At 37.6% G+C, this 16564-nt stretch overlaps 1 protein-coding gene across 3 annotated transcripts in view; it reads left to right on the top strand.

Annotated features, from left to right (window-relative positions):
- The window catches only part of RORB (RAR related orphan receptor B), a 352150-nt gene that overhangs the window by 292695 nt on the left and 42891 nt on the right, over positions 1-16564 (top strand). For all 3 annotated transcript variants that reach the window (XM_082471044.1, XM_082471043.1, XM_082471042.1), the window contains 2 exons: positions 13752-13873; positions 15258-15390. In XM_082471044.1, the coding sequence (XP_082327170.1) occupies positions 13752-13873; positions 15258-15390 (255 nt within the window). The remainder of the gene's footprint in view (positions 1-13751; positions 13874-15257; positions 15391-16564) is intronic.

The following is a 16564-nucleotide window of genomic DNA, read 5'->3' as shown; positions in this document are numbered from 1 at the left end:
AAACTGCCACTCATTTCACTAAAGCACTAAGTCCATAACAGTCTAATTGGGCAGGAGGGCATCAGTGGTGTAGTACAGAAGTTAAGAACTTTGGTTCTGGAGTCGGACTGCCTGAGTTCAAAACCTCATTGTTCCTTTTCCCTCAGGCAGTTTACCTAACCTGATTCTCAGTTGTAAACCTGAGATAATAATAATCGCTACCTGTGAGTGTGGATTAAATGAGTTAATATTTGAAAATTCTTAGAACAGCTTCTGTCATGCATAAGCCTCATCATTATTATTATTATCAATATAATTGATATTATAATGGTATTAATCTCATTATTACTTAATAACATTCTTGGTCATTACCTAATTACCTGTTATTGAGCCCCTAATGGTGCCTAGCAATATTCAACTCTTATAACAACCCTATTATGCCTGTTATATAATTATTCGTATATCCATTTTACAGATGAAAACATTGAGGCTCAGAAGTTATAAAACTTGTTAAAAGCAAAGTAAGCATGTGAACCCAGGTCAAAGTAACATCAAAACTATATTAGTTAAAATAGTTAAAAACTATTTTAACTATATTTCTTCCCATCAAACAAAGGGAGCCCCTCACAAGTTAATGGCATTCCCACGACAAGACTTGCTTGGTGTTTGCTGCCTACCTGACGTCCTACTGGGAGCTACAAAGGAGCTTACAGAGGGTGCATGCTGACATTTTGACTTGAGTTGATTAACAAGGATCTATACTAATCTGGCTGGTGACAAGTTGTCATAGAAAGAAGCCTGTGCTGACAAAATAGAAAATGTGGGGAATTCCCTGGCGGTCAGTGGTTAGCACTTGGTGCTTTCTCTGCCAGAGCCCAGGTTCCATCCCTGGTCAGGGAACTAAGATTCCGCAAGCCACACTGCGTGACCAAAAAATAAAATAAAACCATTAAAAAAAAAAAAGGAAAAAAAGAAAATGTGATCTTAGCCACATTCTGACTGGGTGAATTGAAGGCTATATCACACGAGAGAATTTTTTAACATCACTCTTGGCTGCTAGAAGTACTGATCTGCTTCCTCTCGTTTCTGAGAGAAAAATGAAATTGTACAACCAGATCATGATTCTGATTGGGCCATTGTAAAAGCAGATTTTAAAAAAAAAACAGTTTTTGGATTAGCCCATACAGAATACAGTCTTACAGTTTTGAAATTTTAATAAAAATGCATGTTTAAGAACCGTAAAACAATACTAGCAACAGCATGCAGATCCCAAAAAGTCAATTAGTTGAGTGTTATGAGTCAGGAATATTCCCCCTGAAGAACCAAATTTGTCTTTCTAAAAGTGCACCAAAGGAACTACAGACTTCTAGGTTCAGGAACCCTAATAATAATACCGTATGGATAGACAGAAACAGAAAATCCCTTCATGCACATTAGCCAATTTAAGCCTCCTACCAGTGCCTTCAGGTGGGAAGTGAAGAAATCATCCCATTGTGCAGATGAAGAAATTAAGGGTCAGAAAGAGTGAGTGATTTTCCCAGGCACAGAGTTAGTTAAGTGGTAAAGCTTAAGTTCTTATGTAGCTCATTCTACTACTCTACACTTCCAGGTATTCTTTCAAAAACATACTCTTTTTTTTTTTTTTTAACATCTTTATTGGAGTATAATTGCTTTACAATGGTCTGTTAGTTTCTGCTTTATAACAAAGTGAATCAGCTATACATATACCCCCATATCCCCTCCCTCTTGCGTCTCCCTCCCACCCTCCCTATCCCACCCCTCTAGGTGGTCACAGAGCACCGAGCTGATCTCCCTGTGCTATGCGGCTGCTTCCCACTAGCTAGCTAGTTTACGTTTGGGAGTGTGTGCCAGGCACTCAAGGCAAGGAGAACACGGTTCCTGTCCTCACCGTCTAGGAAGCAGGCATGAAAATAAATAACTGCAGTTCAACGCCATGTATTCTAAATCCTGAGCATGACGATACCACAAACTCTCCTGCAGGTGAGGAAGATGGGGGGTATTGCTTACTCTGTGCCACAGCTCTTATCAGGAATGTTTTATTCCCATAGTCTTGGGACTCGAAAAGAAAATGTGGGTAAGCAAAGAGAAAAACATGAAACATTTCCAGAATAATATGCTTGGGTTTCTCAAAATCCCATAGGACAAAACACCATAAAATAAGAGAAGGGCAAAAGTAAGCTGCAAATTAATATTTAGGCATCAAGTTTAACTGCGTTTAGCAGGAGTTTTACTTCAAGCTGGCATGGTGGAGGTGTTATATCTTTGCAAATAAAATTTTGCCATGGTTGGTGGCAGGGAAAGGAAGCTGGCTATAGGAAGACTGGCAAACAAGCAGAGAAAGAAAATGGAAGGTCGTGTTTTTGCTCCCCCACTATAGCCCTCAGATGGGTTGGAGGATTCTGCAGGACTAATACTCTTAAGGAAAGCTCATTTAAGCTACAAGATGATTGACAGTGTATCCATGAGGTACCAGACAACAAGACAATTCAAACAGCCAAACAACATGCTTTTAAAAACAGGGAAAAAATCCATCAAATTAGTTTCAGTGCTAAGGGGATAGATTGTCTTTTACAAACATTATCTGAGTTTGCTGTTCAGTAATTTTCTCTCCAGATAAAGACAATGAAATGTGAATTCATTGATCCCTCCTGTGTAATCTTAAATGTAGATTTACTTTCATATTCCTTTTGTGGTCTATTTATGGAGCCTGGAATTTTAAACATCAAAAATAGAAATAAACCTCTTTTTTTTTAGCAAATTCATCTATTACAGAAGCTGAGTATTAATAGAGGAGATTACAAAAAGGGATTAGCCTAAAGGTGATCTAATCCCTGTAATGTACTATTTTTTTCATCAAGGCTACCTGGACACATAGAAGGTATTTTTAGTGCTGTTTTATTGGGGGAAATTCTGTAAAAGTTTTTGGTGTTTCAGTTGTTATTTATTAAGAACCCCAAGCAGGTGCTATGGTCATAAGGCAGCAGCTTCAATGACATACACTTTTACAGGTAAATATTTTACAACTGCTTAAACCTATTAAGCATATTCAACTACTCACTCAGAAATGGTACAGAGAATAGAATTTAACTGCAGCTATGTATTTCCTATGTCCTCTGGTGACACCTTTATCAAATACAGGTAGGCATTCAATTTAGGAGCAAGTGCCTAGTAAGTCATTAAAATGAACAAAAGTAGACTAAACTAATGAGAAAAATCATTCAAGCAGTAAGGGACATGAAAATCCAGTGTCTTAGTTCTTTCTTTCTTGCCTTGAGGGAAGACATCTTGTGAACTTCCATTGTCATCTGACACCCCTGTCACCTTCACCCAAACACAGGTCCTATGCAGACAGTTTAGGGAAAGGACATAGAAATTGGGACTCCTGATGGCTAGTTCACATACTAGCCATGTGAACTTGTTCAAAATTAGTTCAGCTTTCTGGAGCTCAGTCTCTTCATCTGAAAAATAAGGCAGATGGGCTCAATGACTTTGAAGGATTATGGTTCTCCCAACTCCTGGTGGGAGCTTTGGCCATGTGCACAAATATTCCCTTTGTTACAGCCACTTCCCAAGGAGAAGGGCAGGGTAGTGGAGAGGAGGGGAGGGGACTTACAGGCAACTAGGCAATCCTGACCGATGCTGAAACAATTGTCTCAAGGAGTAGGACCACACTTGGGAATTTCCATGGGGTGGAATGACCCTGTCAACTATAAAGTTAATAACCACAGTCACATCAGAAGTGTGCACCAGCCTCTTCTCTTCATCCATGCTCCTAAAAAAAAAAAAAAAAAAAAAAAAAAAAAAAAAAAAAAATGAACATCAAGGACAACCAGGAGCTGATCAATGAGAGGCTGGTGGCCAATCTCAAACCATCCCTAGTTCATGTACAAAGTAAAGAGTGAGCCGCTGTATGGATACTTCAGGGCAAATCGACCCGTCCTCTCTGGCCCACTTCAACCTGACCACCTCCCCAAACCCCTGTTGAAAGAAAAAGGGGGACAAAACAATAAAGATATGGTCTTGACTGAGCCCCAGGCCTACCCAGATCACCTTGGTCACTTGAGAGGGATTTACCTGACTCCTCTGAAATTTTCATACTACCTTGTTCTCTGCTTCCCATAGACTACATCCCAAGAGGCTGCTTATTTCCAGAATCCTGTCTTCTATCTCAAAAAAAAAAAAAAAAGGAATTGCCCAAGTGTGGGGACTGGGCTAATCAATTCAATTTGTCACACTTCTGGGATCTTTACCATGGTCACAACTATAGTATTAACTAGTCCATGGCCATGAAATATTCTGGAGCATCCTGGGACAGAGGACACTGTAGTTCTTCCCTAGAGTCATTCAAATCCATATATTTCTAGATATCCTTTAACAACCTGAAAAAGATGTCTTAACTCACCTAGTAATATGTTGTAGTCACTCTACTGTCATGCTCAGTGCAATGATTCTCCACAACTGGAATAAATGGCATAATGTATACAAAAGCACTTTGTGACCAGCAAGGCTCTAAACATATATAAGCATGATTTACATCATAAGCAATACACACATATATGCTCAGTTGAAGTACTTATAAACCTGCATATCTATTTATAGTACCTGTATGCAGATTAACCAATATATGCTTGTACCTCTGTCAGTACAGCTTTCCTTATGTGCTAGCATTCACTGGATTAGGTAAATCTTTTAAATCACCTTTTCTATTTTGAGTTGAAATTGTGCAAAACTGATCTTCCTCAGTACACTTCCCCTGGAGATACTAGTTTGGGATTAATTTTTGACTCAGAATTCAGAACTTCCTAAGAAGAGTCTAAAATCCACCAACCAAAAAAAAAAAAAAAATGCTATTGGGAAGCTATTGGAAAACCAATTCCAGTTTATGCACTCAGTTTCAAAAGCCATAGTAGATATGAAATATTCTGCAGTAAGGAAGAGGGAAGGAGATTTCATGAGGTTCTACCTATGACTTATTGAAGGAGGGAATGTTTATGCTTATAAGACAATCTCTGAAACAGCCCCACTGTTGACTAGTATTTCCCGCATTGCAAGCTTGACACTTACTCTTAGAAAGAGCTCTGAATCACTTTTCCACTGACTGGGGTGAATAGGTACTGCTTTAGCCACCTTTTCAAACACCTATTTTGGGAAGAGCTGGTTGGGGTTAAAATGCCACATAGGCTATGGGACACAGAAATGTCAATTGATGGCCAGGTTGATGGAGCTTGATACACTTTGGTTTTCATTACCATGTTATACAACCAACTTAACAGGCTCTCTCTGCCAACCAGTACAGGATTTATTTCTGTGATACTTACAAATGTGGGGAAACCTGTTGGAAATGTTTCTAGCTGGAAAGACTTTTTGTTTATTTTATTTTAGGATGTAAGCTATAGATAAGGATATATGATGATATACCCTTACTACTGAGAAGAAGAAATTTATTATTTAAATCTGAGCCCTATTTATGCAGACTATTGTGGAACTGCTATTTGGTTTTCAGACAGGTTTGTTCCAGGAACATTTGGTGCTAGACTATTTAGAAAACACTTATTTTAAAGCATTAGTCAATTAAATGTATTATTTAAGCAATCATTACTTTTAAAAATTTAGAGTAAATGTTTGAAAATGTAAAAATTGCCTCCAAAGATTTCTCCTGAATTAGTTCTTCCTAAAGGTCAGAATTATATTGGCTACATTTCCAAAAGGGGGTAAGGTTGGGGAGGGATTGCTTCTGTTTAAATTAACGGTCAATCCATATGTCAACAAAATCCAAATAGTAAAGGTCAATCCTAATGATGGCCGTGAGCAATTTCCGTAATTAGGTTTTCATCATCTGTGACCCGCTAAGTGTCCTTTGGGTAATGTGTGGAGGTGTACTTTTTAAAAGAGAGTAGGGAAATATTTTCATGGGCTCTAGATTATCTTGTTTTTGTTTGTTCTAAGACACTTCAAGTACTTTTAAGACTGTGAGCTGTACTCTCACCTTCTGTAACTCTGCAAGACTTCTCCCTCCTGAGTCAAAAGGAAGAGAAATTCCTATTTAGCCCCTTAGACTCAAGTCGCCATGCTTTTACACAGCCCTTAGAAAATATCACTGCTACCAAATCTTTCTATGGATAGAAAATCAAACCCAAAGAAACTAAGACTTTAAAATGTTAAGTGACTTCCCAAAGGGCATGAAATAAAAGGCTCAATGGGTTCATATTGGCTTCCTCCATCCTACAAGCTGCTTTCCTTAAAACGCACCAATTCTAAGGCATTGAAGTATGTTGATCTTTTCTGATTGTTCTGTGAAGGAGGTCTTTTACTATGAAAGTTAGCTTCAAAAGGTAATGTTTTTATAATATATTCTTAATTTTCTTAGCTAGTTTGAAGAAAGGGAACTGTAATTTCCCCAAAACTAGACATGCACTATTGCAATGAAACAAAACACTTGTGATCCAAGACAGCTTTCCACTATTAAATTATTAAGAAGGCACCCTCGTAGATAGTTAATTTGTTTTGCTGTGTATGATGTTTTTTCCTTTGGATATACTCTGCTTAAATACAAATGCCCTATGGATTATTTCAGTTTTTCTTTCTGCTTTATTTTCCGTTTTCATTACTTCCTATTAAAATGCTCTCACCTGAACTTCCTGAAATTTGATAAGATTTTAACCATTTTATTTATTAATCTGTTCATTCAGTCCTTTCCCAGATATTATTACTTGTAGTATTAATCTGATTTTTTTCACTGTTTTTCTCTGTGTTCATATTTTATTGAGTTGTGTTTTATCACATTTTCATCATTTTTATAGTTAATAACAATCTTATATTTTGTTAATGTATTTTTCTGAAGCACTTTAAGAACATTTTGGTTCAGATCTACATGAAGTAAAAATCAGTTATGCCATTCTCTGATGTAATAATTGGCAATAGAATTTGTTTGAAAAGGAGACCAGAAGCTTTCCTGATTCACTGGTAATAGAGTAATGAGTGGTTGGACATTGAAACTGAGCCAACAAATAAGTTATGGGTTCTTTATGGCCCTAAATTCTTCTTTAAAAAATTTGAAGAACTTAAATGCTGAAAATATTACCTCCCTATTGAGGCTATGGATCACTAATAGATGGCTGTTTTAAGCTTAAATATTGATGTTTTTATGCTGGTAGCACAATTCTATTTATGCCCCAAAAATAATCATCTCTAAATAGAGATTAGAAAAATCAGAAAGTTCTCGAAAGTAACATTGTCCTCTCTGACAGTCATCTATCACACACTAACCAGCAGACTTGTTCTATTTAATGACCAAAAACTTATAAAACTGGTAGTCTGTTGTCAAAAAGACAAAATGCACACTTGGTTAAATGTTTCACCGTTAAATCAATTGTTCTAATATATTAGAGTTACTGCCGCAGAGTGTGGATTCTGAGGAATCTTGATATTCTGAAAACCTAATGCAGGCACTTAAAACTTGCCTTGAGCAAGTCCATAGAGATATCCTGCCATTAATTCAAAGCGAATCCCCTAAGAATTCCCCTTTCACACTAGTAGTATAAACTAAACAGAGAATTGAGCAGTTCTCTAGATCCTTAAGGCAAGTGATAAATTAAAAATTCATTAATCATTTTGATTGAGGCTGAGATATAGTATTATAAGAAGAATACTTCCAAGTTTAAAAAAAAAAAAATCCCTTATGGAGGAAAATGAATAGGGGGTATAGTTCACCAAGAAGAAACCATCCTTTCTCATGAGGAAAAAAAAAAAAAGGGAGGGGGAGGAGAAAGAATTAGGGACTTCAGATGCAGCCCCCTCTAGTGCTATATATAGCTTTGAGTCTCAGCTTTCTCGCCTTGATACAGTTGGGCCACGGGTGCTCTTGGTAATAACACTGAAAGCAGCAGTTTTTAAAGATATACTCAACTTTCCCCGCTCCCAGGATGTGGGATTCTAATGAAACCACCCGTGCAATCCGTGTCTGAGACACTGTAGCCTTTGGAGAGCGCCATTTGCTGAAATGTCTAGTGAGAGCTAAAATAAGCCCCTTTGGTGGAAAAAACCCGCTGAGTGGTTGAAATCAGAGCTGCAGAAGGTCACTTGCTATTTTAGTAGCTGCAAGCTGGTCCACATTTTATAGCATTACAGTTATAAACAAGAAATTGTCACCTTACTTGTCAGTTTACTTACTTTTCACCAAAATAAGCAGATGTAGCCTTTTTTCTACATAGTACTAGGCAATTTAGATGACTTCTTTTCAGACTTTGCTTTTCTATATGAATTAATACTTAACAAAATTTATTTTTCATATATTTCTTTAATATTACTTCAAAATATTTTTACACAATTAATTTACACAAAATATTATTAATATTTACACATACATGCACATCTCAACCACCTGTAAATACCTTAAGGAGGGACTTCCTTCCTACTTCTTTGGTTTATTCCACAGATCACAGTGATGATTGATGAGGATCACTGTGGGGGGAGGGAGCCAAAGTTTCAGAGAGAGACAGGAGACCCAACTAATTTCTGGAATTATTTAGATACAGTCCATTTGGAAATGAAGGAAGGAGGTTAGATCCAGCCCCAGGGTTCTACAATTTTTGCACACAGTATTGAGAATTGCCATCAATTTTATTCCAGTTTTCCCTTCAAAAATTTAATTTCTCTCTTCTTATTGCCTGTCATAAGTGGATTTAAGATTACCGCTAAAGCTTCTAGGGAAGTGTAACAATTTTAACAATATTTTTCAATATTTTTCATCAAAAATGATAAAGTATATTTGCCTATATCAATTATTTTTTAAACCTCTTTATTGAGATATAATCGACATACAAAAATCTGTCTGTATTTAATGTTTACAACTTAGTGAGTTTGGAGATAAGTATACACTCATGAAACCATCACCACAACCTATGCCAAAAACATATCTCTATATCAATTATTTCAAAGATTTCTAGGATTATTCTTTCATTTGAATCACATGTTGTCATTTCTATCTCATGAAGTTACAAATTCTATTAATTAGTTATAAGTCTTGGGTTCCAATAAGCCTTCCTTCAAGAATAGTATAAGGGTCAAAGTCTAAAAATAAAACAGCAATTTTATGGGAAAAAAAGAGATGCAAGAGAAAGTGAGAGCAGGATATTTTTCATGAAATTAACAAACAGAAAATAAGGATCATGGACTTACTATTAACCTATAATTACACACCCAGTTTTCCCTTGCCAGCATCAGTGTTTACGTTTCCCCTCATCATGATTGAAAAGGAATGACTGGACTGAGTATATAAAATTGTTTTTCTCATTCATTGATGTTGTTTTATTAACTATCAAACAGCCCACATACTCTTAGTGAAATGGACAAAGCTCTGTCTCACTGATACATACAGAATCTTAAATACTGAGGCGATATAGCTGCATTTTCAGGTCCACTTAAGAAATCTCTAGCCTCATCCCTGGTCTCAGGAAAAGGAGAGTGTAGAGTCCATGGGCGTCACCTCTGAAGGTGGTAGAATTTCCCATCATTCAGTCATCGGGGCCATATTTCTTTTGCACCCATTATCCCAGCACAGTGCGTGCTGACTCCTTCTTCAACATGTGCTTTCTGCAGCCCAAGCTGGTTAAAGGATCCGACCAAAACTGGGCTCTGAGAAGCAACTGCAATCCAAATCAGGGAAACGGATGAAGGGTGTGCGATTGCCCAGAAAGATTCCATATCCCCTGCTCTTTTACCTCAGTCTTTTTGTCTGGACTTTCTCATGTGGTTGGTCCCTAGAGATGACAGCGTTTACTATTACCTTTTCTATTTTTCCAGGCAAGGACTCTTGAAAGTTCCTTTGGCTCCCAGCACGAACTTTGCATACTGTATTCATTGTCTCTCCCTTTTGTCCCTTTTTTTTAAATCCTTCTCCCCTTTTCACAACTGCAGACTCTCAGTCCAAGCAGACCATCTCCTCTGATGTTCATGCATCTTTCTAATCGACAGAATGAGCCTTCAGGCCTTGCTCCCGAGGGACCAAGTCTAGCTTTACTGTGTGGTGTACTGACCCCCAGGCCTGAGCCTTGAGAGGGTCAAGTCGGTTTTTGCACGTGGCTCACCTTTGCACTGCAGACCTGTGAAAGGAAGTGGAGAAGGATCACTCCTGCTACTGCTGCTACTGTGTCTTAGCTTTCATTGATATATGTCTTATGTCAAAAAGAAATCTGCCTTTTACTTCTCACCACAAGGGTATGGGAAATAATTGCCCATGTTTAATGTTAAAACCATCGTGAGTGCTTAGGCTTTAAGATCATCAAACAAAGGGTCAGTCTTAGCTTTCTAAAATCCTTTGTCAAATAAAGTGGAAAACGAGGGGACAAATGGATGGATGGATATTTTCAACATTATATTTACTAACTCAACATTGGCTGAGTACCTACTATATTTAATTCTCTCTCTCTCTCTCTCTCTCTCACACACACACACACACACACACACACACACACACACACACACACACACACACCCTGCTGGTCCTATGCCTCCTCCTTCAGAATTCTCCTGAATCTAGCCCCTCCACTCTGTCTCTGTCATTCTCACCTGTTCTAGAAGCTCCTCATATCTTGTCTGTATTTTTCACAACAGCCTGATTAGTCTCACTTACTCCTTAATGCCATCTCGTCTTCTTTGCCATGGCCAGTGTCACCCTTTTAAAACAAAAAACTGACCATGTCACTCTCCTGCTTCACAGCTTCCACTAGCTCTTAATCGCCTACAAGGTAAAATCCAAACTCCATGGCCATGCCTACGCAGCTGTTGCATCTCCAGTCACAGTGTCTATCCCTAGTCCCTTCCTCCCCATCTCTTCAATGCACTCTGTATTGCAAACACTACAGACTTTTTGCTGGAAAAGACAGAGCTGATTTCAACACCATTTGTTAGCTCTGTAAAAATGGGTCTAAAGTCACTCACTCTTTCTGAACCTCACTTTTTTCCTCAGTCAAAGGGAAATTGTTTGTAAAAGGTAAGGATTGTAAAGATGTAAAGTTTAATGTCAGCAGTTATCTAGCTCAGAGCTAGTTTTCTCTCTGTGCCCTTTCATCATCCCCTCTGCCTGAGGTCCGTCTTTCTCTTCATGTGACAAATTCCTGCTCAGACCCAGGTCAACAGGCATCTTCTCTGTGGATAGTTTTCTGCCTTCCTCAGACTGAGTTAGTTACTTTCTTCTTTGGGCTTCCACAATAGCTCAGGGCATTTGTTACGTCATGATATGACATGATATTATTATAAGATCCTTTTAAGAAAAGAAAATGTCTGTTTTTAAACTCTGTACCTTAACTTGGTATATAATAGCTTCTCAAAAAGCATTTGTGAACATGTGAATGAATATACGAAGGCACTATGCTGGGTTCTGCAGTCCGTCTCTTGAAGAACTCACAATCTGGAAGGGTGTAGAAACATCCATTCAAATAAGCACAGTGGGAGTCTGACTGGAATAAAGGTTCAGTTGGGGGTGGAATTAAAGTGTAATGGCAGCTGGCCCTTCTGTGTGAGGACGCAGGGAAGCAGGGAAACCTTCTCCAGGAATGGCCATCTGAGCTGAGTCCTAACGCATCCATGTGGATTTAACTTTCAATTTTGCTTAATCTGCCCACATGTTTATTACGTCCACTCCTCATACCCCATAGAACCCTAAACTTTGGTGGCAGAAGGCCAGGGAATTCTTAAACCTTGGCCAGCAATTCTCAGGAGATATTGTAAAGGAACAGATAAAAAAAGTTTTTCATAGTGCAATTTTGAGTGCAATTGTAATTTTGCTTATAAACCCTGAAGCCTGTAAATTACTGACAAATCGGTATATCTTTGCAAATGAAAACAGACTACACCAAGAAGATAAAGGTTCGAAAACTATAGAGCCATAAAAATCTTATGTTTTCATTATATACCTACTGAGGAATAGATATGTTTTTTTAAGAGTCTAAGTAATTAGACTGCCCAAGTGAAATTGAAAAATGATGAACCATGACATACCAATCTATTTTAATATGATGTATAGAATATTTCCTGCCCTTTTTTACAACATAGGAGGATGTTCAATAAATTTTTGAATATAGGATTTTTTAAGGAAAGGATTTTTATAGCATGATAAGCAATGAAAGTCTAGAAATGCTCAATGCTGAATCCAATAGAGCATAGCCATAATCATAAGTTAGCATTTTGTAGCATCTTCTACATCCATCAGTTTATAGTTCTGATTGAACAACTCTAATAAATATTGAAATATCCTCCTTCAGTAGCACTGATTCCAAAATTAAATAGCTCTGTTTCATCTCCACTGGGTGGTCAGATTCCTTTCCCTGATGAAAAACTATGTAGAACGTCCTAATAATGACAATTTATTCAGTGTTTATAATGGGCCAGGCAATGGATATATGAGATTTTTTATTTCGAAGGTTCATTAAAGCTTAAGCTTACATTTTTTATTCTCTACATTACTAAAACTCAATTTATTTCCCTCCATATATACCAGAAGCTTAGCAAGGTAAAAAAAGAAAACGGTACCTAAGTACTGCTTCGAGAATTATCCTGGAGAAATGAAATATTGCTATTTAGAAAGAACAGAAATCGCATTTAAAATGGCACCACCTGAAACACAAGAAAAACTCCATTTCTATATGAGCCAAGAGCAGTTACCAGGCAGAAAATTTGGTCACCTTCATTCTACTCACATCCCACTTACAGAATTCCTGAGTACAGAATTCCAAGATGTCACCTTCACATGTTCAAATAGCAGAGGGGGGATTATGAGGGGACCTTCTGCCAGCTCTATCCAACTTCGGGGGACTCACTGCAGGTTGTTAAGGAGAGCTCTTATGTCTGGTTCTATCACTCAACTTCCATACCTTGAAACCCAAAATAATCGAAATTTAAGATACAGTACTAAATACAACCCATTTGGAATAAATGGCCCCCCAAAATTGATTGTGCTTATTTCTACTTTTTTTATGAATAAAACCATTTGCTCTTTTTTAACTTTTTCAGGGAAACATTTTATCTTATGAAAAATTTGAAAGAAGAATATAAGGGCCCTCATGACCCAGCTTCAAAATTATCACCTCATGAGTCCATATCATTTCATCTCCCTCTCACATTATTTATGGAAGATATCTACATGGTTCCAAAGTCAAATCTACAAAAATAATACCATCAGAGAAGTCTGGCTTCTATCCCTGTGCCCCCATTCTCTTCTCTTTCCTCTATAGAAAACTATTTTTTTAGATTATTGTTTAATCCTCCCTTTTTAAAATATAAGCAAAACATTTATATTTCAATTCCTCCTTTCTGAGATAGATAAACACTGGGGATCTAGTGATTTTCCAAATATTTTAAAGTTTTTGGAGTTTACACTGACTGTTACAGTGTGACAAGTGTTACAAGATTGTGAGTGGACTTTCAGGCCAAAAATCAAGAAACATGGTACATGGTAATTTGTATTTATTTTAAAAATAAATATCTATTTGAACACTTTACAACTTTAAGACCCCAGTTTTGTGACCAAAAAGAGGAGGAAAAGGCAGTTAATTTTGATTAAAAGACTGAAAATTGAAAAAAAGCAATAAAGAGTTTGTCTGGAGATTTTCAAATAGATAGTAATGTTAAAGACATGCTCATACAATTGGAGTATCTCCAAAAGGCATTCCTACAGGAAACACATTAACAGCAGGTTTCTTTCCGCAGAGTGGGATTTTATTCACAAACCCTCAAATTGATATTCTTTCTCATAGATCGAATTGCACAGAACATCATTAAGTCCCATCTGGAGACATGTCAATACACCATGGAGGAGCTACACCAGCTGGCGTGGCAGATCCACACGTATGAAGAAATTAAAGCGTATCAAAGCAAGGTACTCTGGGAAACTACAGGAAAGTTTTTCTGTGATTTCTCTGTTTCTGGCTTTTTCAGCCTCTGCACTGTTGACATTTCAGACTGGACAATTCTTTGCTGTAAGGATCGCCCTGCACATTGGAGGATGTTTAGCATCATCCTTGGTCTCTACCCACTGGGTGCCAGTAGCACCCCCTCACCCATAGCTGTGACAACCCAAATGTCTCCAGATGTTGCCAGATGTTCACTGGGGGGCAAAACGACTCCGACTGAAAGCCACTGCCCTATTTGAGTGACAGGGGAGACTGTGCCCACATCAGGTGATTTTAGGACATCTCATAGTGGTTTCTTGCAGCCAGGCAAGGAATAGGAGCAATTGAAAAAGTCATAGCAGGAATAATAGCTGCAAACTTACACTACAAAGATACGCAACAAAGCATTCTGAATGTTTTTTCTTGCCCTACATGTTTAAAAAGGACCAAAAGAAAAAGGGACAACTCACCCTACATTTTTACTGTTATTATTTTGATTATTTTTGTGTCCATTAGAGAAGGTTTTAAGAGAAGGAATTTGTTGCTGTTTTTGTTGTTGTTGTTTTGACTCACATTAATTTTCTACAAGATTGAGATCCATAATCACAAAACCTACCAGTAAATGAAATTTTAATAAAATACATAAATGTATCTATATCTAAATATATGGCTACAACATACTGATTTTTCTCCAGTGGAATAATTAAATGTTACCACTTTTATATGAATAAGGAGACAAAAGCATAGGTATTGTTATGGTCAATAAAAAACAGAATTAACACATAACTTGGATTTATGTTTCCCATTCCAAAGAAAATAACCCAAGGATCAAAATACATTTCCAGGGTTCTATATTACTTAAGAGAGTGATTTGATTTGATGTCTTTTCCCTTGAAATTTTTTTTGTACCAAAAAGCAGTCTCCATAAGTTCTGGGAAAAGAACACAACATAAAAATATTACAGACTTAGTGTCTGTCAGGTACACGTGGAAATAATTTTATGGAAGCCTGTGAATGAAATTGCTATTCCTCAGTGTAAGAGTTTGATTTTACAAAATAGACTAAGAGCTTGAGTTTGTTTAGGTGAGGAGAAGGAGGCAAAATAATAAACAAACTATAAATGCCTATCTTTTTGTACTATTGCAATATTTCCATTATTTTAGCCTCATTACTTTGATAATTGCGGTGTATCAAGGTTCAAACAGGTCAAAGCAATATCTTAGAAAATATTGCCTCTCTTCTAAAGGTGGGTAAATTTCTACCGTGGACCCCAAGTGACAGGTAAGCGCCAGTTAGGGCAACCTTGAGTATTTCACTGAGTCTCCAAGTTGTTCTTTGCTCCATGTACATTCTGTGTTTTCTCTCTTGAAGTCCAGGGAAGCACTGTGGCAGCAATGTGCCATCCAGATCACTCACGCCATCCAATATGTGGTAGAGTTTGCAAAGCGAATAACAGGCTTCATGGAACTCTGTCAGAATGATCAAATCCTACTTCTGAAGTCAGGTAAGCAAGAAGATTCATGGGGGGCCTATTTTAGACCAGGATGTGGTTGACCCTTAGCTTGCTGTTAGTTCTAGAAAATCCTCCATCCAACATGTAGCTCATTTTTACCACCCACGCTGTCAGCCAACTCCCAAAGGAAACTCTCAGTAATAAAAATGCCCTGATAGTCATTCAGTTCCCCTTTGAAGTCAAATACAATTTTGCTTATTGAAAGTGGAGCTATTAATTGTGGAGGTTGAGATACCCAGCTTGACAGGCAGTGCTAGTAATTAGCGTGTCAAGGTGGCTGAATTGCTGAGCTGGCTCTAAAATGTACTACTTGCCTTCTGTTGGGGGGAAAAAAAATCCAGGCTAGCTGAGCTCTGCCTCTGTGGTCATTTCCAGTCATTTTAATGAGGATAGCCTGCAGCCAGAATACACCGGGAGAAACTCACTCTGCTCTAATCCTTCCTCCCACTTCTCCCTCACACTCTCTGACACACGCACAGTCACTTAGGAAGCAACTCAGGAAACTTTGCACATGATTGACCTTGCAGCTGCCATTATCCAAACAGGAAAAAAATGTATTTGTCTTTTTTGGCCCCCTTTGAAAATAGAAAATAAGAACCACTATGGTGTTCATGTGAACCTTCATGGTCCTGGGCTATAGCAAATAATAATAACATAATTTATATATATGCAATAACATACATATATATGTTTATGTTTACCTGTGACATCTCTTTTAATCTCGTGTGCTCAGTAATTATTTCCATCGTATAGAAGAGGAAGCAAAGATTCAGGGCAGTGAAGGGCTGTGTTCAATACCACATAGCCAGTATCTGGCAAAGCTGGCTTATTTTTTTTTAATTAATTTTTATTGGAGTATAGTTGCTTTACAACGTTGTATTAGTTTCTACTGTACAAAAAGAGGTGTGGAGAAAAGCTGCCTTTTGAACTTGAGCCAAATAAAATAATTATTCTAAGTTGCTGCTGCTTCTTTACCAAATGATTAAAGTTGGTGCAAATCTTGACTCAAACATTAACTTGATGTATTAGTTGCTGGATAAAAACAATCCCAAGACTTAGTTCAAACAATGATAATCATTTATTTTGCTTCCAAAGCTACAGTTTGAGCAGGGCTTAGCAAGGGATGGCTTGTGGTGTTCACTGAGGCAACTTGACTGAGGGCAGG

The sequence above is a fragment of the Balaenoptera physalus genome, assembly GCF_965194825.1.
Source record: "Balaenoptera physalus genome assembly, chromosome: 7".
Classification (NCBI taxonomy): domain Eukaryota; kingdom Metazoa; phylum Chordata; class Mammalia; order Artiodactyla; family Balaenopteridae; genus Balaenoptera; species Balaenoptera physalus.
The sequence above is the reverse complement of the archived record's forward strand: the minus strand, read 5'-3'. Positions and strand labels throughout refer to the sequence as shown.